The following is a 26,662-nucleotide window of genomic DNA, read 5'->3' as shown; positions in this document are numbered from 1 at the left end:
ATTCATACCTTCCTAAGCAGAGATTTCATAGGAGTAGATTTTTATTAGGATGGATTTTATTAGGATGGATTGATACACGGAAGCAAAGAGGACCTGCTGGAATTCAATAAACATTTTTGTGATCTCCTGTTACGTGCCGTGTTAAGCTTAAGTTTTCAAAGCATAGTTGGAGATCCATATGTTATGTAAGAAAAACAGAACATACTTTTTAGAGAAATTATGCACAGCACTGAATTTCTGTCTGGAACTAAACTACGTGTGCAACAGAATTGTATTTAAAAGGATTATTAACAGATGTTTGAATATGGAATGGAGAGTATACAGGTCTTTTGAAAAGTTCCTTTGATACATGAAAGTTGGTTTCTGAAATACACTTTGACCTTTCTGGGAATTTCATTGCAGGGCATTGTAGTTCTAAATTTCTAATGTTGTTCTAAACATTCTACACCTGAATTACAATGTCTTGGTCAGCTACCCTGTAGGAAGAGCATTTCTGTTTCTTGTATGTAGTAGCACTATCCAAGAGAACAGTTATCTTGATGCAGGCTGGATTGTTGACTGTATTAGGAGCAACCTGCAACCAGGCATAATAGAGCACGTTAGCAGAGAGGCAGTCTTAGTGCATGGCTAAGCAATGCATTTCTTTCCTGGAAAATGGAAAATGCTTAAATCCATTTTGCTGTAATGACCTTCATGATACAACACTTGAAAGATTAGTCATTTTATAGAAAACCCAGTTAACCAGTGCAGTAGGGGGTTCATGCTTTTGAGTCACATGTAGTCTTTCACCTCTTTATACTGCTGTTAAACCCTGTGTGATGGGATGACTGGTGGTAAGGATGAAGGGCAAATTTTCCATCTCTAGTCTTTCACAAGGACATTTTGGCTCTCAGTCTTTAATTCTGATATGTGCCTAGTTCAGTAACAGACTTTCATATAAGTCAAACTGTTTGTCTTCTGAATCTTTTTCCTAAAACACATGCAACACTCTTCAGAAAAGAAAACTTTGTAAGTGCAAGTGGTATGGACATCATCCTTTCATTTAGAGATTTCACTTCCTTTCATTTAACTAAATCGTTTAGACCTAAATTGACTTTTTGTGGCATTAATTCAAGGACTAGGAGACCCAGAGATCATTCCAGGCTTAGGAGTTAAAGAGAAAATAATGTTCCTCTTCAGGCTGTTTCCACTTGGTCAGGCAGAAACAGCATGTACATTATCTAATCACTTCCTAATTGTACTTTCAATTCAGGCAGTAATTTTAACAGGGTTATCATGAAATTTCCTTTACCACCTCCAGCTAATTAGGTTACTGTCTATTAGTCTCCAGCATAGAGTATGATTGTATCATCACAGGAGAACACAATTTACAGGTTACCATGTTTGTTTGTCAAAATGTGTTCAGTCAAATTCTTTGACTCTATCTCTTATTCTAAATCTTGGCTCTTGTGGTCAAGCTACTAAATTCTGTTTAAACAGCTATGAAATTTTTGTCCTTTAGTAAGTCCAGAGCTGGCTGCAATAAACAAGAATTCCAAAAATTTTGTTAATAATTTGAAAAAAACCCTGACTTACTGATAATGGATACTGTTTTTGTCATTGTAGTATGACACAAGACCTGATCTTCATCTCCTTTCCTTCCTTAAAGTCCTTGCATCCGGGCATAATGGGTGTAGTTTTTTTATTTTTCTTATTTTCAAGGGGTTTTTTCCTTGGTTCTGTGTTTTTGTAGTGGTTTCTTAAGTTTTAAGATGGTCTTAAGTGAACCGTCTGCTTAACTTCAGCACTTTCTCAAGGCATCATACCTTCTTATCTTGCTTTTTGTTTCTCTGCCCTCTGTTTTTAAACTCTCTGTTTCCTCTCTGGCTTTGCTTTCATCCAGTCTTTTGGAGCCACTTCTCTTTCTCTGAAGTAGTCCTTTTCCATGTCTCCAGCAAATTAAGGAACATTGGTAACAGTTAGAGAATGATTCTGTTTCTGAGATCTATGGTCATCTGAAACAACATTCTTGTAAAGGATTGTTCAGGGGTTTTCAGAGAAGGAATTGTAGTACTCTCAACAGTGCATCCCCCCCCTCCTACAAGTTACCCAAACATGTGGGAAGACACTTCCTGAAGTTCCCTGCTGGTCAGCTGGTGGACTGTCACTGGGGAGCGGGAGTGTTACTTTTCCAGGTGTGCATGCCCTGTCCATCCTCTTTCCTCTCTTCTGTAATCCATTGAAATCATCAGGTTCTGGGGATAGGGTACCTGAAGGACATGTGGATTGTGTCCACTGATGTCTCTAAATACAGCAGAGTGTATGAACACCAGTGTCTGGTACACATGAACTTCAGTGAATGGGCACTGCATCTCAAGGAACCTCCAGGTACAGGTAAGTAACCTTCCTTTTCCGGAATGAGGAAGAGCTTCTTGAGTATGATTTCAACTTACTTTTGTCAAAGAAACAGTTCTGCCTGTTGTTGTCTGCACATTGTTTTCAAAGGCTGAAATTTGCTGACAAATAGCACAAACTTAGAAATGTTATTTTTTCCTTTGGAGAGTGAAGGGAATGCTACATTATTTTCACCATTTGTTTTCATCACTGGCTAATGGTGGATTTTAAGCAGTGACCATGAGGTTTCAGAAGTTCAACTCTGTGCAGAAGAGAACATTGCTGAGTCCTGCTCTGCAGCCAGGTGATGAACAGCTGAACCTTTGAGATACAAACTATGACATTTTCAATGCTCTGCTTTACAGAAGAAGCCTTTTGTTTTGCTATTCTGTGTATTTCTAAATTGTCTTTGTATTTTAATGTATTCCATTCTTCTTGTGCCTCTAGCTCCTGCTTCTTTAGAATCTTCAAGCAGTATAGAACAGGAAAAATACCTACAAGCCTTACTGAATGTGATATCCGTCCACTGCAAAATGAATGGCAGTAATACTCTCACTGTTAGCCCAACAATTGCTCTGTCTCCAGGTAAAATTGGTTTGTGTAGTGCTTTTCTGTGATTAAGTTGAAGAACGAGTTTTCTCTGATAGGATGTTATTTCAATGTCCCATATGAATTCTGTTGCTTCTTTGTTGTTAGACTTACCAGATAGCCTGTTCACTCTTAGCTTCAGTGAAAGTGTTTTCTGTATGTAAAGGATGTTTATAATCCTTCCCAAAATATTTTTGGTATTAGTCTGACAGTAAACAATCATCCACCTGTGGGTCACAGTTTGTGGTGGAATTCACTTGAGTATGATGGTCAGTCTTGAGGCATTAGTCATTTATTACAATTCTGGAACAAATAAAATAGAGTTCTCCAGAATGTCAAGATGCCAAAACTTTGCAGTTAGTTTTTTTTGTTTGTTTTTTTTACCATACAACAATTACATGATATGAAGAAGCAAAACTAAAAAGTAAAGTCTTTTACAGCAAATTAAGTGCATTGTAAACTGCATATTGAATAAGAGACTGCCAAATTGAAAAGAACACAAAATACTTCTCTATTTCATATAATGAAGCAGTAATCTGACTGCAAGCTCAGATTTTGTATGAACAGATAGACTATTTAGCTGCAGCAGCCATTAAAGGCATGTAGGCATTTTTATGTGTTGCATACTCATAGTGGGTTTCTAATGTAATTTCCCAATAGAGCTTTTCTCGCAGTGAAAACTCTTCCAAAATACACTATTTGAGTTATGCCTAGGTGGAACCACCAAGAAATTAATCCATGTTTTATTTCAGTTATTTTTTTGATGAAACCTGATAAGGTTTATGTGAAGGTAAACCCAAGGTGTCAGAAAGGACCGTGTAGCTTGAAATTGTGTCTGTCTTGTCTTAGTTGTAATTGGCCTAATACTGCCAAACAGTGGCTTTTCATGTAAAGTAACACCATTCCCAAAGTGTGCATGCTTTGCTTCATTTATTATAAAATATGTTGGTTGCTTAGCTGTATCTAACACCTCCATACTGCTGCCAATGTACACATTTGTCTTAAAAAATAAATCTCAAGTACAAAATTGGCAAGAATTAGCTCTATTGTGTGAAAAAGGGCATTTTATCAGTTATGATAAGTGTTAGTCTGGTTAACGCTGTAGTTTTTTAATCTTCTATTCTTTTTTTGGCTGACTTTAGGCACTGAATCGAGGGCTTCAAGAATGTCTACTGTGTTTAAGCAGGTAGTGCCAGGACATTTGGATGTAAATCTATCCAATAGCTTTTCTCGAGGAGGTTAGTAAGACTAGCTCAAAGTCTATTATTTGAAGTATTAAATGATAAAAAAAATGTTAATGAAATAAAAATAATTATATTTCTTACTGATTCATTGCTCTGTGAAACAACAAAACAGAAATTACAGATTAACCTCAGTCCACGACATTATCTAAGTATGAAATTTCTGTTCAAAACCTTTACAATTGAAATAAAGTTTGTTTCATGTTGGAATTAGTGAAAAATGAGGCATTCGATGAGGAATTATGTTTCTAAATACTTTAGAATTCATCTATGTTTTTAATTTGTCTAAACTGTGTTGCCTGAAAGTGCATATTTTATTTTATCATTTAATACACTTTAGAGTCTCCAATTGCAGATCATTCCAGTATGTTGGCTGAAGCTTAGCTGATGCTTCATAAAGTTGCAAATAATCCATCTGAATAATTTTACTCTAAGTAGCAGTTAATTATGTGGCCAGGCATAATAAGTAGGGAGATACAGTTTGGAAATAATTATTCTTAGGTACAGGGGCTCATCAGTGTCATTTCTACAAGAACCTTTCAAGTGGATTCCAAATACTTTTTCACTACTTTTACACTTCTAGTCTGATGAAATTGTTACGATTTTTCTATCTGCAATATATGCATAAATTAATGCACCAAATTCCTTAAATACATGTTTGTTAATACAGGGATTCATCTATTTCCTAAAAGGGAACATTTTATATTTGATTTATTACCTTTTGGCCCTGAAAACTCCTCTTAAAATTATTTCTAAGCATCTAACAGTTGTTTTTCTTCCTTTTTGATACCTCATCTAAAATTAGTTAGGCCTACGTTGACTTGCTGTGGTCTATTCCAACCTAAATCTTACTGTGTTATACAAAACAGGTAGCTTCATAGGGGGAAGGATAAAACAATTCTGTAGAGAAAAACCTCCAGAAGACATGGATGGGATTAGGGAAATGAAAGAAGGAAAAATGTGAGAGGGAGGGGAAAGGGGAAAGGGAAAAAGAAAAGAAAATGCTTAGAGCTGTATAGAGAAGTGATGTGAGAATTGTAGCAGAAGGGAAGAGAGGAAGGGCAGGAGAAGAAATGGTGATCACCAAAAACCAGAAAATTCTGTGCATCTTCATTGATCATAGTATATCCATATTTCATATATAAAAGTTTTGTGTATGTTCCCTGCTCACTGTCTTGTTACTGTGTTGTATTGTAGCTGGAGATGAAAAAACAAAGTGATTTTAGCTGGCTAGGTAAAATGATTAGGGACCAAAGAGAGCAGGGGAGAAAGTGCCTGCAGTTCTTAAGATAAAGTGATGGCTGTGCCCAGCCCGACTTAGTACTGAAATAGTGAAAATGCTGGGTAGCTGACAGCAGATGTTTGTCCCATCCCCTTGTGCTGGGACAAAAGTGCCAACAGTGAAGTGGTGCTGAGGGGCAGAGGAGGTGCTCCAGATAAGTAAAGGAAAGCTTGCTGGTTGACTGCATGGAAGTTGTCTTTTGAAGATAAAAGGATTACTGAAATAACTATTGCTGGTTTCTAGGATTAGAGTTTGTGCTAAGTGTGATAGGATGAGTTTGTTGCTACTCAGCAAAGAAAAAAGGAGCCTCAAGGCAGTATTAGGTCACAGGCGTGTTGTTTTGCTGGACTTTAAAGTCTCTTGGCTAAATTTGAGCAGCAATCAGGAAGAGGGCAGAGAAGTTATCTTGTGTCTTGCTGGATTGATGCCACACCTGCTCTCTATATCTGAAAGGTGTCTATTCACAGTTCAGCAGGATACGTGAGGACTTTGCTGAAACATAAGAATGTTTGACAAGTACAATGGGAGCCCTAGTGAAGGTGAGAAGCTGACAGGGTAAGAGGGAACAGAGAGAGGGAGTATCTCCCTGCAGAGAAGTAAACACTAGGTTTTTTAGATTAGTTGACACAATTCTTTTAAAAGAACTTGTAAAATACACAAAGTATATGAAATCTTTAAAATTGTTCTCAAATTCATTATTGCAAAGTTTCTTGCTTCTTTTACATAGCTAGTTATATTTCAGATGTGAAGTAGCAAGCAGCCATGGATTATGTATTACACTGTACAAAATACAATAGCAGTACTTTTGTGGTTTGGATTCTGGATCACTCTTTCTTTCTTTGTTTAAATTATCACACATACCAGGGCTCAAAAGCCAGGTTCAGCTATGATACACCAGCTGAAAATTACATTTTCTGTTTTTTGTGCTATAGACAATGGATTTTTAATACACGTTATTTTAAAATTTAAGTTAAAAGATACATTCCAGTGCTTGAGGAGTATTTCGCATTTTTTGAAATCATCATTGTTCTGAATACTCATCAATTGTTCTGAATATTTGTGTCTGTGTCAATGTGGTTTTTTACTTTATCTGGAACACTGTAACAAAGTATCTGCCCAAAGCCCAGTCAGGTTGGTTTTGATCTGAAATACTTGTTCAAATACTTATATTTCATAATATTATATTTCATTATATTTCATTCTTGGACTTTTTTTTGGCAATACCTTGGGTGATATCTTTCATAAGAATTGCAAGCTCACTCAAAATCCATAGTTTTTCTTCTTATATTACTTCATAAATATAGTGTGGCTCTACAGAGCATCACTTCTTACCTGGCATTGTTGTGTAATTTAGTAGAATAAAAAGTTTTTTGAGTATGATTTGCTGTTATTGAAAAAATACTAGGATATTTATAATTAATAAATACAGACCCAGCTCAGAGAATTAATAACAGGTGACATTAACATTTTGAGTATGTTTCAACAGAATATTTGATTTAAAAGAACTTGGTTGTGTTGATGTGGTTTTTGAGGCAAAGATATATGCACTGATAAACATATCAGGCTCCCACAGAAAATGAGAAGTTTTGCAAGGGGAGAGGAAATCTCTTTGTGTGGTAGATATTACATGTTTTCTAAATTATATACTTGTACATGGTCCTCTAAAAATGTTTGGAGGTGCGTAGAACAAATGTCTTTCACTCTGCTTTGATTTTGAGGTCCAACAAATTATGCACTTAATGCACCTAGATTAAAACAGTTTTTTTTTAAAAGGCATTAAGTTTGGGATTTTTAATTAAGCTAACTTTCAACTGGGTAGAAGCTTTCAATAAGAATGATTTAATTGCTGCATTTCCTTTGGTATTATAATTATGGAAAAGCATATGATGGCTGTGCTACATGTTTGAAGCTATTGCAATGAGAATGAAAATTATTCCTTTTTGATAAATGAATGCCTCCTTCCCATTTTATATTGATTTTGTGGCTTGATTAATGTTTTGTCTTGTGATGACTAAGATTTGTGCTGTCTGATAAATCGTGTACTTTAAAGAAATGCAATATATACTAGACCTTTGGAAATTAATAAGTAACCCTTTTCTTTTCTCCTGCAATGTGTTTCGCTGCAATGTGCATTCCATTCCTCCTCCTTCTGTCTTAACTGTTATCTACCAGTGCTTGGGTACAGAGATAAATGTTTCACTCATTCAAATTCCAAATCAGCAACTAAGGAAAGAGTCCATCAAGGTACTGTATTCTGTGTCCTAAAAGCACATTCTTTTCTACCATCTTCATAGCTGCTACAATATCCTAACACATTCTAAAGTGATACTGACAGACAACTTTAATTCTGCATTAACAAAATTTTTAATTTTTTAGCTCAGTGTTGTGATTTTGTTTTGTTTTGGAATTTTTTGACCATTGAATGTATGATGCAGTGACACTGATCTAACACAGAGTGATACATAGAAATTTTTGGTGTGAAAATTTTAAACAGCAAAAAATTATTCTGGAAAAGAGTATTTAGTATTCCTGCTGCTTTAATATAATAGCTAAGAAATACTGTTACCTAGTCAATTAGTTTCTTTCCATAATTATTGTCAAGGTTAGTGAACAGGGAAAAATTGATTTCTGTCACATCAGAAAGACATAATAATGCAGTATATGCTAAATAATGAATGCTAGATACTGTAACAAAAAATAAGCTACTAGGCAAAATTAGGATGGAAACATAGTTGTTCCTTTTAATCCATGCTATCCATCTCTGGTAAACATGTTCATCTGCATGTATTTGTAACCAGTTTTGTTGCTTTTGGTGTGCTGCAGGTGCTAATGATGGCTGCTTTTGTGAAATGCTCCCAAGTGTCACTGTGTATTTCTGTGTGTGTCATCTCTGGGGACAGCAGTCTGTGTTGCAGCTAGCATTTTTCATACCAAATGAACGAGAAGTTAACTTCTCTTATTCAGTTTTTGCTGTGAATTCTGCTAGCTAAAGTCTTTATTATTTCATCTGCAGTAGTTGAGACGTGGAATAGAAGTTTATACTAAACACTCTACTTTACTAGGTGAGGTGTTTATAAAACTGGCTGGCTGTGAAGTGGGAGCTGTTTAGATCTGTTACTGATTCCTGAGCTCCTGCCAGCCATTCCCAGTTACTCCGATTCCTTTGCTCACCTCTCAGGCTAATAGCCAGACAAGCAGACAAGCTAAACTCTACAGACAAGTCCCTGTTGAGGATTACTGTACAGAATTATTTTTTCAATAGAAATGTAATCCTGCTTCTAGAATATAGAATAAAATTATTTTACTGGTTGAGCTATCTCAGTGGAATTTACTGTTATCTGCAACTTCTTCTTCTATGCAAGAAATGTTAACTATGCATATTATTAGATTTTCCTGAAGAGTGTGGGGTGTTGGTCCTATAGTATCTAAATTTCTACTACTATGAGATATTTCTGGTGCCTCTTTTCGATATCTTTCTTTGCAGATTTGTGGACAAGAGTCTCTTCTGATAACCTGATTAGTGCATATCGGGTTAAAGAATTTCGCACTGCCATTTGAACGCCAAATTTAGTATACTTTAAGGAATTTCATTTTTCAAGTAGTGCTGTTTATATTCTGAAAACCCAGTACCTTTCAGCTACCTCACAGTGGACACACAATGTCACAAAATCATGGTTATTAACTTAGGCACAAGAAACAGAGAAGTATTTACTACTTGTATTTTCTTCTGCTAATGCTAAACAGGCCTTGGCAATCTGATTTATTGCTGCTTTATCGTGATAAAATCACAAAACTTACTTAAGCATGATCAGATCAGAGCATGTCTGTGTGCTGTAGAAATTTCCTCCTCTGGAAATGACAGTACAACTGCAGCAGCAAGGCACAATATGCAAACTAAAAGTGCTGCTGAGAGGTTGCTGTGAAGCCATTCAAATATTGCTGTGCTGCTTTCAGATGCGAGTCCATGGTTCCACATTTCCACATCACACTGCATTGTTTCAAGCTCATGTTGTTGCTAATTTTGGGATTTCTGTACCATGCCCTGCTGCCACAGCAGTGATTTGAAGTGTAGGGCTGTGATCTAGGCATCCTTCTCTCTGCTCACACAGCTGTACCACTGTCCCATCTGCTACAATGTGATTAAAAGAAGAACTTTCTTTAATACATTTTGATTTCTAATTGTCCATTAGAAAGGACAATTAAAAACTAAAATTTGTGGCATTCTGCATTTTAGTCATGGCATTTCAAGAGTCAATATGGAATACTTTATCCTGAAATGTGATATTTGAACTGATCATCCTCACATACATTTTCATTAGAGTATGATATGGTTGATACTATTACACTGTGTAGGGTGAAAAGAACATAAGAATTCTAGGTAATAGGGAATTTTAAGTGATATTATTTCCATTTTTGAAGAAAGCAATTATGTAATATTCTTAATAGTTAGACTTCCAAAATAATATACCTGACAAGGAAGTACTTCAAACTTTTGTCCCACTTTCTGAAAAGAACATTAGTAATTTCATTTCTGTACGCTTAAATAGATGTTATTTGCAAGGTCTGATTCATTTTATCATTGTATTACTGATATCATAGCAACTATTTTCTCTACAATAGAAAGTGCTGGTGCAGAGCTTGATTAGTATTTTAGGTTACATGATGATGCAGTAGGATGGTTTCGACAAGTTTTGTTACGAAAATATTTCTTTCCAGTATGTGCTGTTAATTATGTCCTGTAAGGGGTGCACGTGACATGTTTAAGCACTCTACTTTCTAAATTATGTTAAGCATATGCCTTAATAATTATGATCTTCAGTGCCTCACACAAAGAGGTTTTTAAATATTTCTCGTCCTTATGAAGGTGTATGGGCGAGTCTTCGTTCAAGCAACCGATTTATCAACACTCAGACTCCATTCATTGATGTTGGTGCAAGACTTGCAGGGAAAGATAACACTCCTTCCTACAGTAGCAGCAGTTTTCTGCAAAGTCAGCTTTTGAGAAGACAAGCAGCCCTCTATATATTTGGAGAAAAATCTCAATTACGGGTAATGGCAATTTTTTTTTATTTTATGTTAACATAGTTTTTATTTGGCTTGAGTTTAATAACTCTAATGTTACAAAACAGGAAATAATACTCTAGATAAGGCAGATGGATAACTCTCCTAAAGGTCTGAAGTCTTATGAGAAGTATTTCTATATGCAGAATAGCAATTAATACTGTATAACTTAGTGGGGGCTAGGGTGGTGAAAATCCAACTCTGTGGTCATGTAATACAACAAAGTTAACATAAAATATACTACATCATCTTGAAGAGCAGTTAAAGATCAGGCTCAAACCCACAAAAGTTCTGTGCATTTGTCGCTTTTGGTCAAATATTAATGTATAGTTGAAGTAAGAGATGCAACGATGGGCAACAGGTGACTGGAGAGGAATGGAATAGCTTTTGTACAAGGTAAGAGCATTCAAACTGGGAAAAGCATGGCTAGGAAAGACATGCCTTGCTATGCAACAGAGCATCCAGAAAAGCCTTCATATTCAGAAGGCACTGGGTCTTCACTGTCTTGACTGCTGTCCTGCCTTGGCTTTGCAAGGAGCAAGGGCAGCACAGTTGGGCTCTGCTCTGTCACTGCTGGGATAAAGCTGAACAATGGGACTGTAGGCAGATGGAGTGGGGCTGGTGCAGCAGCAGTGGAGCTTGCTGCCCCTTCCAGATACCATTCATATTCCAAGGGAAGTGCTGGAGCTCCACATTTACAAGTCCTTTCTTTTAGAGCCACACTTAAATATATTTACAAGTCCTTTCTTTCAGAGCCACACCTAAATACATACTACTGTACTCTGAATCTGCTGACTGCTTGTCTGATGTTCAGCTGAGTCATCATCTCGGTGATTGCTATTTGGGGAAATATGAAAACAGGCTTATTTGGTGATTTAAAGTGCAGTTTTATTTTTCCCGATGTGTTGAAATACGCTGTAAAGGAAATGGAATGTTGTAAATCAGGAAAGCGATTACCAGAGGAGGAAACCTTCGTTACTGTGGGCAACACTTAAACTCACATTAAGCCAAATCGATGAGAATAGAACTCTGAGCATCCTGATTTGATTACATGAAAAGAACCATGATGTCTGCAGTTTCATACACCTTTTTGGATAGATTTTAATATTTTATATGCAGTTGTTTAAGAAACAAGTATCCTCTACATGAATTTTTGGTAGTTTTACTTGTTTCCGAAAACGATTGCAGATTTTTTTTTTTAAGCCTCTGCATTCGAAGATTGAAAAATCAGTTGTTTTCTACTTTCTCAATCAAAATGTGAACATACATAAAATAATACGTATTTTTTGAAATACATAACCTTCAAAAACAGTTACTGGTAGTAGGAAAATACATCAGTATTCAATTCTTTCTGAAATTTTGTTCTTTTGGGAGGTGGAGGAATCATGCTGTGCCAGAATAATGCATCAATTACACAGAACTGAATTGCCATAATCCAATAATAACAACTATTCACATTTCTATTTATTTGATTTCTTAATGAATGATTGATGAAGAGTTCAATCATGAATCTAAAGTTGTACTTCAGTCTGCTGCTTTGACGTGACCCTTTAGGCCACTTGTGCAAACAAGAGAAGCTGGTTGATGTATCAGCAGTCACAAACAGTTGAGGATAATATGTTAGTGCTTGGTATAGATTAAAACATTTTTAATCTATTACCATACAGGTGTGTATTATTATGCAAAATATTGAAAGAGCTGACTGTTGGATGTACAAGCAACAAGCATTGGGCAAAATCAGCATGAATTATTCTGAAGTACAGTAGGATGTATATAATTTGGAAACGTCAAGGATCATTATATTATGCTGAATTATTTCCTTGCTGGTTTAGAGCTCATGGGGTTTTCACTTTCTGTTTGTTTGTTTTGTTTAATAACACAGTTTTGCAGAAGATTAGTCACCTTTGGGCATTTCTAAAGAAGAGTGTATTGTGTTAGCAAATGTAAGAATAAAATTGCATAGTGATGAAGTGTTTTAAACCTTCTATTAATGATTTGTATTTATTCTATAAATTCATTCAAGTTTTGTTTTAGTATAAAGAAATCTTGTTGATTTTTGATTGTGGAGTACTTTCCTAGTTTTTGCTAGCATCCTGCTAACTTGGAAATTTTTAGCTTTGTAAAGGGTATGCATTACTGATGTAGACTCCTATAAAAACCTGCTTTATTCTGCTAAATATCATGTCACATAAATTGATGATACAAACAGAAGTGTACAACATTTTAAGGAAATGGTGCTACTTTTCTCATTGCTTTTGTCATACATTATTACAACTTACATTCTAAGAAAGCAAGTTTGCTAGGTGAGTTATTAAATTTGGATTTAAACCATGACAAAATACAAACAGAATTAAACCTGGGCTTTCGCTTTACCACATTTTCACTTGGCATCCTATGAAGGAGCTTAATGAAAATTATTTGCAGGCCAAGTTGAATTCAATGAAAGAGCAATTTCTGAAGAAAACTCAAAAAGTTTGGCATGAACATCTTCAGTGGTGCTTCATACATGAGAATTGTTTTTCCTCTTAATGTTCTCCATATTATCCTTTTCATCATAGTCCATTGTTTTGGATTTTTTTTTCAGTTAACTAAATTATTTTCTTAATTTAGTCCTTCTCTATTATTACTGGTTCTCTAAATGTAGTAAGTTAAATAAAACAAGAGGAATTCTGCTAGGAAAACTGTCTGGTATTCTCTGCCTGCTGTTCTGTGCTGAACTAGGTACTTCAAATAAACAACTGTCTCAGTGTACAGTGACTGCTTAGATGAGTCAGCTAGTTTGTAGTTGTGATGGATCTTTTTGGGTTTGAGGGGTTTTCTGCTTTATTGAACTCCCAGAATCTGTCCTGCACTGTTGGTATGTCATCCATAGTTATTTTGATTTTTATTTATTTATTGCTAATTTGCTTTAAAAATGCTAAAGGAAACACATTATGTTGTGTATGAAGAACTCAACAGATTTGTCACTCAACTCTAGTTTTTCACTAGTATTACTACTAAATTTATTATTAAAAATATGACTGCTGTGCAGTTCATTCTGCTGTTGTGAGTAGTAGAAGAGTACTTTGTTATGGTACATTTTCCAAGTGGTGTGAGGATTTTTATTATCCTGGACAGGTGAATTAGGAATTAAATTATTTAGCAATAAAGCAGACAACACTTTGGGATTTAAGGAGTCTGTCAGTGAAAAATATGCTTCCCTTTTAAATTACATCTGCTGTTGTCCTTTTCATACAGGGGTTCAAACTTGATTTTGCTTTGAATTGTGAATTTGTTCCTGTTGAATTCAGTGACATCCGACAGACAAAGGCAAGCTTTAAAAAGCTGATGAGAGCTTGTGTTCCCAGCACAATTCCTACTGATTCTGAGGCAACATTCCTTAAAGCACTTGGGGAGTCAGAGTGGTTCCCACAGGTAATTTATATGACAGATACTTCTGATAATCTATATGCAGTACTGCTCACACAAAATAAATTTCAAGCTCTTCTGACAGAGAACTATTGTGTTCTAACCAGCTGTTCTTCTTTGCTCATTTCAATTACTTCACATACTATCAATTCTGTCATTACCTAAGTATTATTATTTTAATACAATCATAACATTGACTAATCTGGGAGGCATTTTTTATAGCATAATTTATGTTTTGTAGCATGGAACACATACACAAGAAGAAATCACTGGTTTTTCTGTCTATATAAATTTATGGTCTTGGTTTTAACTGGTTTTTCTTATTTTATGTATTTTAAAAATCAGGAAAAAAACTTAGAACAATAAATAAGCTTTTTTATTTTAAAACCAATATTCTACTCTTCATATGTGTTCCCACCCTGAATTTCGATATGCACAAGTTAACAAATAAAGCAAACATCTCTTGCCTGTTGTGGGATATGGGGAAGTGCTTGTTGAGAAGAGAGGATTTGTATGTGTGTTAATCTGATCTCTTTGAATCTGTACCTTTATTTCCCTATCCCATATTCCCTTACATAAGTATTAACCAAACAAAGGCAAGACTGGAACACACTTTGCAAGATTCAAATGAAGAAGGATATGGGAAAGCCAGCTCTTTGTAAATCTAAAACCATTTTAATTATAGTGAATGTTTTTTAACAGTTGCTTGTTGTGTGTGGAATCTGCTGCTGTATATATTCTTCTCAAATGCAATTAATCATACAAAACAGAATTTTTTATGCTGATTTCTCAGAGAGGAAATACATGTGAGTAACACAGTCATTTCAGTAATTCCACATTTGAAAATGCACTCCTGATTGAAATGTGCTGTAGTGCAACAAGTGGCTTAACTTCTTCCCTGAGGTGTGGCCACTCCATAGAGAGCAAGGAGCTGGTCATGGCTGTGCCTGGCCAACATGTTTTTCAGAAAGGGGAAAAGTGGGAAGAGCATGAGGACGTGACTCCCTCGTTGTGTGAACATTTTCAGGTGCAGTGGAGTTGAGCGAGTTGATAAGTGTAGATAAACAAATTGAATGTCACTTTGAGGAAATAAACATGTCCCTATAGCAGCAGAGAGACTGAGGGGAGATAACACTGGAGTTACTCCCTTTTGGCATGTTTCAGAGGATCACTCTTTGCATTGAGTGTGTCACTCTTTGCTCAGGACTAGATCATAATGTCACACACTAGCTGTGTGACATTTAAACCACATCTCTCTGCTTTAAATCACGTCATATGTGACTTATGTGATAAAGTTAATTTATGATCTGGCACATTTTCTACTATTCCCATGAAAGAACACAGATCTGTCATTTAGGAAATGTGTTTTTATTGTATTATGCTTTCCTCTTCTGGGCAATAGAAGTTTAACGTTATTGATTTTAACACTGTAAGGACTAACTCTCTCTTTATAAGAATGTGAATACATAAGAAGAAATTTGAAATGCTGCCCTGTGTTCTGAATGCAAGTTATAAAAATGAGTGGTTTGCATTTTTAAGACTGAATATGTCTAACCAGATTGCATATAAGTTTCTTCATTAAGAATGGGAAAAAACAGCCTTTCTTCTATTCTACTGCCTGAGAAAGTATAGAACAATAAACTAGCTGCTTGTGGTTGTAAAAGTGGTGCTTTTTTCAATGGTTTTCTATAACAAATTGAAGGAAACTTTGTTTAGGTTTTTTTTTTCTAATTAATGGCTACTTGAACGCTCAGAGGAGTCAAGGTTTTTCCATCACAATTTCCATGGTAATATTCATCAGATTGGTGTTTTTTTAAGAGGAAAAAATCAGACTGCCCAAAACAATGATGAATTTTCTAGTGTTTAGCTATTTGTTTGGTTGAACATTTTTCCTCTTATTTTCTTCAGTTTAATTTCCTTTTCCCTTTCCTGTGCCTTCTGTCCTTTCTGAACTTACTTTTCTTTGCATAAATGGTCTTAGATGTTTCTTGCCATTTCTTATTTGTCTTCCTATACTGTTTTCTTCCTCCTTTCTGGCTTTCATCTTTCCTACTGCTTCTATTGGTTGATTATATTCAGTGCTCCACAAAGAGCAATACTGTAAAAAACTGAATTGTTTATATGTTATATTATCTCATTGTTTACAAGAGTGCTGTCATAGTACGACAAAAACAGTAGAAACATCATATAGTTTTTCCTTTTAGTAAAAACAATGTGAAGTCTCACTGTAAGATAAAGTTGCTCAGATTCACCTGAATTTTTTCACCCTGCTTATACCTATCGCATTTGAAATGGCATCATTCAAGTCAATAACTCTTCCAGAGATATTACCTAACTGACCTGCTCAAGGAATTTTAGCATCACTGCATAATGAGTATCAAGTTCAAATAATTAGTGTGTCCTCTTTCCATATGTTTTAACCTGTCTACCCAACTATCTGAACTGTTTCTGGGTCTATTTTTGCGTTTGTGGTTTGATTATAAGTAATGTTATTATTCTTCAATTCATTAATTTCCAACTTCCATGAGAACTAAGCATTAAAAATATTATCTTGTAAATATCTTACATAGGTTCTCCATCAAAATACTTAGTGACTTTATGGAACCTTAACATTTCACAGGAAATTATTTTAGTGTTAAGCCCAGGATGGAATTTCTCTACAGTAAATCTGTCAGCCATTCTCCTTTTTATGACAGCTATTTTATTACACTACTCATTGGCTTTAATAGTTTAAGTTCCTATCTTCAAAAATTTCCCTAGTTTTATTGTAGTTCAGATGGAAATTCTTAGATGGCTACATTTTATTGTTGTCTAATAGGTTGCATCAACGTGTTTCTCTGTGCTGTATGTTAATCTCAGAACACCTTTTTAAATATTAAGTGCTAAAATATTCTAGTTATTGATATTACCTAGAAATTTATCTTATGCTTGAGTACATTATTCATTCATAATGCTTTATAGCTTCACAGGATAATGCAACTGGGCGTGATCATCTCTGAACTCCTGGAAAATGGTTCTTCTGTTATGGTTTGTTTGGAAGATGGCTGGGATATAACTGCACAAGTAAGATGCTATTAAAACCTTGAAATAGCTAAATATTTAGAAAAAACACCAAGCATTACTGTTTTACACAAGTGACAGATAATTTGCTATAACATTGATAAATTTGTGTTGTGACAGCAGAGACGAAACTAGAATGCATGAATCCTTGCATTCATTTGCAATTTACACCATGAAATAGTTCCTTAAAATGAATTTGTTCCAAAGGTCCAGATGTACTTAACAATTCTAAGGCTTAGATACAAAATCAGCATTCCTGCACCTAACCATATGTAAGAATGAAAGCTAAAAGTTGCCACAACTGTTCTTTTTAAACATACTACACTCTAAACACAGAAGAAATTCATTCTCTTCCATTCACTCCATAAATGGAGTTAGGAGACCACACACAGGGAGAAAACTAAATTTGTGCCAAAGTGACTGTAGCACCTGCTGCAAGGACAGATCACCACAAACTATAAATTAAGTGAACGAAGACCCGGTGCCTCATTTTGTAAAGGCATCATGTCCATGCAGTTGTTTCATAATTCGGAAGATAAACACAGATATCAATAAGTCTGTAAATAAAAACCTCATGTGCAGCCAGCATCCTCATACCAGGTAAACAAACCCACAAAAGAATGTTAATGTAATTATTAGAATCACTGTCAAACAGTAACGAATAGAGAACAGGACGTGCATAGCTGGAAGTGGAAGCAGTCTGTGCTGTATTTTCAAGTCTCCTGAGATGCTGCTTATAAAGACAGACTGAAGTTGGCTGGTAATCACCATAGCATGGCAATGCTGCAGGAAATCTAAAGTCAAGCTCAGGACCAATTCTTTAATGCTTTGTTTGCTGAGGTAGCAGATTCTGCCTTAAAACTGTTTATGATAGAAGTGGTTTTATTTCAAATGTCATTAAGTGTAGTAATCATTGTGATGACTTCCCCAGTCTGTAGTTGCTTAGATTTGACTTTTACTGATATTATAAAGCCTCAGTTTAATTGAAACTTTTTCATATGAGATATTATTTGACTTGTTTTATAAAAATACTTAATGTATGTGATAAAATACTTGCCATTGAGTTTATATGAAAGCTTTTGTTTTCTTGAACGATAAACAGATTATGGAATGTTTATGTTCATTTACTAAAGGGTTCTCCTAACTTCTGTCACTCTTAACACAATATATCCTGTCTTGTGATCCAGGTGGTATCTCTGGTGCAGTTACTCAGTGATCCCTTCTATAGGACACTTGAAGGCTTCCGAATGCTGGTGGAAAAAGAATGGCTCTCTTTTGGTCATAAATTCAGTCAACGTAGTAATCTGAGTCTCAATTGTCAGGGTAGTGGATTTGCTCCTGTTTTCTTACAGTTCTTAGACTGTGTGCATCAGGTAAGTCAACCTCTATCTAACTTTATTTACAAGAAGGATACATAAAGAAATGTGTATATGCCAATATTTTAGACATTGTGGATAAGGGTTTGAGAAGGCTAGTAATGTCCTTCTCTAGTTTTTATTAAAGTGAATGGAGTGCACCTCAAGAAGAGGAGTGGTTGTCTAGAGGAGACTGACCCATCTGCACAAAGCAGACTAAGAAGGATGATTGGCAGTATGGATCTATTAAGGTCATATATGTGGAGATTTCAAATAAAAGTTTTTTAAGCTAAGACTGGCTTTTGGCAGTCTTAGCTTAAAAACATCTTTATTCAGAAGAAGGAAAGCTTAAAAACATCTTTATTCAGAAGAAGGAAAGCTTAAAAACATCTTTATTCAGAAGAAGGAATTGACTGATTTTTACAGTGACATTTTTTAATGCCTTGTGCTGATGATGAGCCTTGAAAAGGCCTTGTACTTCATTAATTCTGGAAACAATGATAGCCATAAACCAGGGGTCCTGAGATCTTCTGATTTTTTTATGTAGTACATGTTCAGAAGAAGAGGGACACCAACAATTGTGTTGTGTAGGAAGAGGTTAGGTTAAGAATATTATACTCATTTTTGGTTGATTCTGAAGTCTATCCTTTTCTTGATTTGAAACCAGTCAATGTAAATTCTTCGCAGAGTTTCTGTGTATGCAAACACAGGATAGGCGCTTGCACAGTTCCTTTGTACATGTGTCCTTCTTGTCCCACTTCTCATTTTTCTCACTGGAAAAGCTGAAAGTCTCCTTAACATTATTAACCTGTATTAAAATTTATGGATGACCATGTCTCACAGAAGATAACTGTTGAAGCACCAGCCTTCTTACTGGGAAAACATATTGATAGTGAATACTTGCATGAAAGAGAAGTCAGTAAGTAGACTTACTCTGCTACCTGAAGCAAACTCCACAGATTAAATAACTTGCTAAACCAGTGAGAAACCATCTTCAGATATGAGTCAGATTGATAATGAATGAGTTTATAAGAAGATGAGTAAAGACTTACAGAAGAGCATGTTACTGAAAAGAAAAACTTTATTTGCATCCCAATGTTAAACACCAACAGTCATCATTATTGCTGTCTTGGAAGTTAATGAATCATATTCTCGGAATTTGGATTGATTCCTACAGCATTCCCCTTAGGGAAACCTTAGAAGTATTTGTCATATCTCCTTTTCCATCGTTCTCTTTCCCAATGATTGTGGTCCTCAGGTTTGTTTTATTTGAAATAGGGAGATTTCTCTAAAAAGAATCAGTACTGCATCTTTCATTCTTAATCTGCCCAGTTGTCACACTAACTATTTCTTAAAATAGGCTTAGGGTTGTTTCTCCTTTTCTGAAGTAGAAAAAAATATATTCTTGGTTGCAATGGCAATTCAATACTGAAACCCATCTTCAATACTGAAACCCATCTGCCTGGTGGTTTGTTCAATTCTGCATGTAAATCATACATTTTGGTCATGGTGCTGTATTCTCTCTGCTGTCAGGAGTCTTCTCTAAGCTTAAATTACCTGATTGGTATAGCTCTGTCTATTAGTGGAATGGAGTGAACTTATATTTGATTTTAAGCAGTAGTATAATTTCAAAGTGAATCACTCCAGCATCTCCCCATCAACCATTTGTTGATGCCTACATCCTCTTTCTGACCCTGGAAACACTTTGCTCCAGTTCTACTGTAATAAATCTTAGAAAGTTGGCATAAAGAAAAGCAAGGAAATTATCCACGCATACCTCTATGGTGTTTTTTTCTTGAGTCCAGAGATCACACAGACTTTGGAACAAATGGGTTATCCAGAACAAAGTTAAAATTTAAATTCAACGATTTCGGTTTATTGTCATGAAATAGAATTTACCATGTTTTCTTCATGGCAGAACTCTTGGGGTTTCTTTTAAGTTATGTTTAACACATTCTGCAGCTCTAGGATCATGTAATAGTGAGTTACAATCATCCCACCTTTAAAAGTTAGGATGAAATGTAAAGTGGGATAAATCTCTGATGTTAACAACTGTCAGGTATGATTTTGCCTCAGGCTGCAAGGTGCCTAAGACACTGTTGCTTGAAATGTGAACGTGCCAGGGAAACGGAAGAGCATTGCCTTTGTAGTTCACCTCAGACAGCGGCTTTGGTGCGCGACACAGATATCTGACTCTTCTCTATCCTTCCGAGGCATTATAAAGGGTACAGGTTATTAACAGACACATTTTACAGAAAGGTCTGTATTTCCTGGTCTGTGAGTTTGGGCTGTGTCCACGTGCCCTGGCTGCAGCAGTGTCAGCAGGAGGATTACCTCCTGCAGCCCATCTGGAGCTGTTCATTACTGCTGCTCCAGTCTGTTAGCTGAGGGCTTCACGTGACCCTGCCTGCCTTTTCCAGCCAAAATGATAGAAAAGATTTGGTAGAAAAGACCATTAGAAGCAGTTCAGCAGCTCAGTCTGAAGGAGGCAGTAACTTTGTGTGAGGAAAGGTAGGGCTGTGTAGGGGTTATAATCTTTTTTCCCAGTGTTGTCTTTATCCAAGACATGGCATGGGAACAGAGCTCTGTTGCATAATCAGTGTAATATAGGTAATTTATACTAGTTTGCTATTAGAAAAAAATCTGTAAGATAAATGACTTAGAATCCCATTGAGAATGCAATTCTGAGTAAGTTTTCTAGAACCAAATTTATGAAGATTAGTCTTCTAACTCATGATGGCATACTATTGACATACCAAATTGTAACAGTATGGTTGTAAATTCTAGGGAAATTATTTTGGAGTCAAATTAATGGAAATTTCCTAGGAATTTACTGTAAAAAATAAATTTAGTAAACATTTGTACTTGAAAATTTTTGTTAAGCTTCATTGGTTTCTATGCAACTTGTTAGACAACTACAGAATCCAACTAGATTGCAATTTGACCCTGAATATATTATGATCAGTTTTTTTAAATTGCCTATTAACTGGAAATAGATGTTTGGTCCTTTCAAAATATTTTTAACCATTAGTGTACCTCCATATAGGAGGTACAGTCAGAAAGTTACCACAGAGCCATTACATGCATTAATGTCATGGGTTAAACTAAAGATACAGAGAAAACAACTGAAGCAGTGATTCCTAAATTAGAACTGCATCATCTTATAAAAAGTCATTGTTTACGCCAATATCTCCAGGTGTCAGCTGAATTATTAATGCAAAATCAGTCTTTCACAATAGCAGCATCTGGCACATACTTTCTCTGCTTCTAAGGAGACTGAGTTTATGCAAGTGATGTCAGTGAGGAAGCTTTTCTTATTTTTCTTCTGTGTCTATTTGGTAATTTATTAAATATAATTAAAACAGGATGATTTTCTAGAGCTGACTTCTCTTAAGCTCAATAACGAGCTCTGTTACAGCACCCTGTGTAAGAGGAGGTGAGTGTGCTACTCCCATGGTAGATATATTCAGATATTCCAGTGTTTGCAGGAGTAGCCTAGTAGTGATTACTAGCACAGGATGTTTGGAGTACTATATTTCTCATTTATACTAAGTAAATATTGATATATAATGGAATTTAGAAAAAACAGAATATTTTAGAAAACTAAGACTGATAGAAGTTTTGGAAAACTAAAGAAGGCTGATAAATGTGCAAGATTATTAAATACATTTGGACAATACTTCTGTGGGAACAGTGATTTTGAAAAGAATTCTAAAATATTGGGTTTCTTTAATCATAATATTAGAAACACCTGTAGGTCTAATCAGGTTTTAAGTGTTCATATATTATGGAGATTAAGCATTTTAAAAAATAATGCAGTTACCTTGTCCCTGTAGACTTATCTTTCTAGGTGGTAAGTGTTGAAATTATAAAGTGTAAAACATTGCTTGTAATTTACATGTAAAATTTGAGCATATCCCTTAAAATCAACGAATTAACTGAAATGCCACCAAAGGATTATCAGAGAAAAATCAGCTATATTTAGCCTCAACCTAAGTGGCTGTTTTACCTACAAGTAATAAAAGTATCTCTTTTGTAGTTATTTTTAATTGCTTAAATTAACACAATTATTTTCTCCTATGTTAAATTTCTAATTTATCATGTCTGATGCTGGAGCTTTATTTTATCAGCAGTTTTATCCCTAATATCTTAGTTTAACTGCACTGCAGCTAAACAAATCAGCAGTAACAGTATTCACTTCACCTAAATGTGGAATCTTTCCCAATCTCCAAGTGTTCTGAAATCAGCCACAAACGTTAAAACACAAACAACATCAATGGCTATATTATTAATCTTTATCAAAGAAATGTCATATAGTTGTTTTCTCTTAAAAAGTAAATTGTATTATAGTAAATTCTAATTGCTTCTGTTTCCAGAAATCTCATAAATGGGATCACCCACAACACTTAGATCCATGGCAGGATTTTACAAGCAGCTTATTCTTGTAATTCTTGTGTGTATTAAAATAATGATTGGACCATAAGTAGAAATTAAGAAAGTAGAAATTAGACCCTGTATAAATCATGTAAACTAGCAGAATATCACCTTTCCTTTTTACTGTATATTAAAGAAAACTTCCCCTAACACAAGGAGAAAATGTGTATTGAAGTACTCGTATGTGTGTGTCCAGATGCACACACATGCAGAGCTTTTTTGGATTTCTGCCCAATAGTAATTTTTTAACAGAATCAGTGTACTTGAATTATATTTTAATTTAATATGTGACAGAAAAAAATGGGGTTTTTTTATAAAGAGAACTACAATGTTGCTTAGTCTATGAAGTTGGAGCCTTGAATTTATTATAGAAAAAATTCTGCTTAACTGTTCTTACAAATCAGTGCAGGAATGTAGTCATTTGTATGAGGAGAGAAGCGGGGATAAAATCAGTGTGGTTATATTGAACTGAGATGTCTTAAAGTATTTTAGCATTTGAAATGCCTAGCCCCAAGCTCATAGTGAGATACGAGAGCAACAAATTCTCTGACTGAAATGCTGTGGATGTGTTTTTAGGTCCTTTCAATCACTGTTTGGTAGACAACCTTTCCTTGCTAAACACTTCTTTTCCCTTTATTTAGCTGGTTGGGGTTTTTTCAGTTGGTATATGACAAAATCTAAACATAAGGAGCTTCAAGTAGTCTAGTACAAGTCCCATAAGTACTGAAAAAAGCCCCATTTCTCCACTGAGTAACTGATAAGTAGAGACTAGATAGAAAACATGGATTGGGAAAATGAGTGGTGGAAATGAAGAAGATAAGGCAGGGTAAGCTTGCAGAACTAAAGGTATTTCACAGGTTTGATGTGAAGCTAAATAAAGCACAGTGGGACATATTTGAACTGTGAAATTCAAGCAGCAATTTCTTTTTCAATTGCAAGTTGTACATATTTCCACTGTACTTAGGAATTTTCAGTTAATTACCATGTTTAATTCCGAAAATAATGATCATGAGTCATAAAGTTATTTGAAGAGTAATTTTTAAATTTTAAATTAACATGGAATTTCTCTGAGCAATATCTCATCAAGATTTTTAGAATCGTTCATTTTATGTGGATATCAAGCATGAATAACTAGTGCTAAAAACTTTTGCCATGAATATTAAACTTCATGTGTAAAATCTTACACCAGGGTCTTTAGGATAATGTTAAAGAGGAAGCAATTGTGAAGAATCAGCTATCCCACAGTGCTGTACTCTGATGATCTTGTATAGTTTTCTTAAGTATTTGCTCCTGACTCCTGTTGGAGACATTCACTGAATTGGATAGATACCCAACCTAATAAGGATAACCATTTAGGGTGTTACATACATTTCACTGTTTTAAAAGAATAATGGCAAGGCACCTGCTCAGTGTGAGAGGTTTTTCATATTGTAATATTTTGAGTCAAATTTTGAAAAGGAAGAAATATGTGTAGACTAGAAAGTACTTGAGAAATTAGCTGTTTCAGGAGTGGTAGATGGAATATCATTTGCAGCATTGTCTCTGTACATGTCTGCTATGTGGGGTTGTGAGCAATAGCAAGAAATCCACTGCAAAACCTTCCAATTAAAGCTTCATTTCCAGCCACATCCAAGGAGTAGCATCTTTGCCTGTGAAGTTACATGATGTCTCAAGAGTCATCACAGAAGATTTATATCCAGTTTGATTCCTTTGAAGAATTCTGGGGTTTGTACAGAGTATAATACTGCTTATTATACAGTACACTCTGTTCTGAAATGTTTCTGCAGCATAGACAATACATGAATTTATTTAGCTTTAAAATATTTTTAGACAAAATGCTTATGGATCCATTCTTTTTCAGCATTCACAGTGGAATTATTTTGCTGTCATTTCACTTTATTATTTCCTACATATCTATTTGTATTATAGCTCAATATACATTTTTTCCTTTTTTTTCTTTTTTTTAATTTTTTTAGATTCATAACCAATACCCGACAGAGTTTGAGTTCAATCAATATTATCTGAAGTTTCTGGCTTTTCATCACATATCAAATCGATTTAAAACATTTCTTCTGGATTCAGACTATGAAAGACTAGAACATGGTATGTGTGATGTTTGTTTCTTGCATATTGCTTTTGTAGTTTTTGGTATTTTACTCCTCTGTTTGTTTTACAAAACTTTGCCTGGTTTAAGGTGGTCCAGTAGTTTCATGGTGATGATGTAATGAATTGCATTTCAGGTATAAAAAGCAAAATGGAGGTGAAGAACATGTAGAATTTTCTGCATCAGTGATTCCTGAGCCGTGCCATTGATGGGACTAAGAGAAAGTGAAAGAAATTAGTGCCTTGCCTGAGTGGTTTTTAGCAATTTATCCACATAGTTCTGTTTCCCCTACTAAATACCTTATTTTAACAGAAACAGAGTCCTTGGGAATCCTTCAGAGTGTGCATGAAGTTTCAAGAAAGAAAAACCTTTCCATCTATTATCTCTCGCTTCTTTCTCTTGCATTCTCTTCAGTGTTTCTCTTTTTCATTTTCTTTTTTACTCCATCTGTCATGTGCAACCTTACTGGTTCCAAGGCCTTACCTACTTTCTTAATAAACCTACACAACCACAGTCAAGGCTGTTCTTGGAACTTGTTCACTAAACACCTGCTCTGAATTCCTTTGCTTTGTGGGCTGGTTCTTGTGGTCAGCTGGTCAGTTGTAATGCTTTTCTTAGAACCTGTTGTACCTGGGGACAGACTAGATTTGAGCAACCATTTTATTTCGACAAAGAAGTTAATTTCTATTATTTACCTTCATTTTAACAAAAGCAAGGAGTTGGAGTCAATGACCTCCTATGGTTCCTTCCAGTATGGATTGTGGAGTTGGTGCTCTGCCAAGTCAGCAGAGCTGCAGGCAGAGAGGGACATTCAGAAACACACTCAAGTATCTCAGTAAATTTTGTAACAGGCTTATAGATATAACCATACTGAATAGTTGCAAATCACAGTTGTTTCATCAAATACAATTTCTTGTCACATGGCCTTTAATAGTAGATTTGACTGTACCTTTACTCTCTGAAATTCCTTTAGGCTGTGCTTTAGCATTTGTTATGTGGTATCATAAAGTTATCTTTTTGCTATTCTTATTTTCCCTAGGGACACTGTTTGAAGATAAAGGAGATAAACATGCCAAAAAAGGAATTTGTATTTGGGAATGTATTGAAAAGATGCACAAAAGGAGCCCTATTTTCTTCAATTACCTCTATGCCCCTGCTGAGATGGAGGTATGATTTTTTTTAAGTACAAGTGTTTTATTATCCTGAGTGATTCCTTGAGTGTATTTTGATATCTTAATTGTTCTGATCTGAATTAAGCATTTGGTGGACAAAACTGACCCTACTTGACTGACTCGTCAATGTCTCATAGACTGATAATCTCAGTCATCTTAGTCATGGAAATATCATTTAAAGGGCCAAATTCTGGAACGTGCATTTATGGTGATCTAAATAAGGATCATTGTTTGATTTCATTAATTATATGAATTATTTTTAAATTGTCTTAAAGTTTACACATATTGTTAAAAAAAAATTGCATAGTCCAAACCACAGTTAAGGGGAACTGAGCTTAGAGTCATAATGGGACACTTTTCATAACAATCTGATTGAATCACATTATCTGTATTGCTGTCTCATGTGATATTGTATGCCCATTAGATTGGACTGTGTCCTGAGTAATTACATAAAACTCATAGTACACTCACCATTGTAGAATTCTGCAATAGCCAGGTAAGAAGTCAAGATATCTCAAGAGCTGCGAGAAAAAGGTGCTGTTCTTAATGTAGTTCTGGAGACAAGGCTGATTTAAGGTGTCCTT

The 26,662-nt window shown here is 35.2% G+C and overlaps 1 protein-coding gene across 5 annotated transcripts in view; it reads left to right on the top strand.

Moving 5' to 3' along the window:
- SBF2 (SET binding factor 2) overlaps positions 1 to 26,662 on the top strand; it is a 256,935-nt gene that overhangs the window by 216,755 nt on the left and 13,518 nt on the right. For 2 of the 5 annotated variants that reach the window (XM_029961044.1, XM_029961045.1), the window contains exons 28-36: positions 2,821 to 2,958; positions 4,104 to 4,199; positions 7,657 to 7,728; positions 10,349 to 10,533; positions 13,783 to 13,959; positions 16,915 to 17,016; positions 18,201 to 18,386; positions 24,779 to 24,905; positions 25,946 to 26,073. In XM_029961044.1, the coding sequence (XP_029816904.1) occupies positions 2,821 to 2,958; positions 4,104 to 4,199; positions 7,657 to 7,728; positions 10,349 to 10,533; positions 13,783 to 13,959; positions 16,915 to 17,016; positions 18,201 to 18,386; positions 24,779 to 24,905; positions 25,946 to 26,073 (1,211 nt within the window). The remainder of the gene's footprint in view (positions 1 to 2,820; positions 2,959 to 4,103; positions 4,200 to 7,656; positions 7,729 to 10,348; positions 10,534 to 13,782; positions 13,960 to 16,914; positions 17,017 to 18,200; positions 18,387 to 24,778; positions 24,906 to 25,945; positions 26,074 to 26,662) is intronic. The other 3 variants (XM_029961046.1, XM_029961047.1, XM_029961048.1) reach the window with 2 other exon arrangements.

This window comes from Manacus vitellinus, unplaced genomic scaffold, assembly GCF_001715985.3.
Source record: "Manacus vitellinus isolate BGI_N305 unplaced genomic scaffold, ASM171598v3 scaffold_30_pilon, whole genome shotgun sequence".
Lineage (NCBI taxonomy): Eukaryota > Metazoa > Chordata > Aves > Passeriformes > Pipridae > Manacus > Manacus vitellinus.
This window is presented reverse-complemented; position numbering and strand designations above follow the sequence as displayed.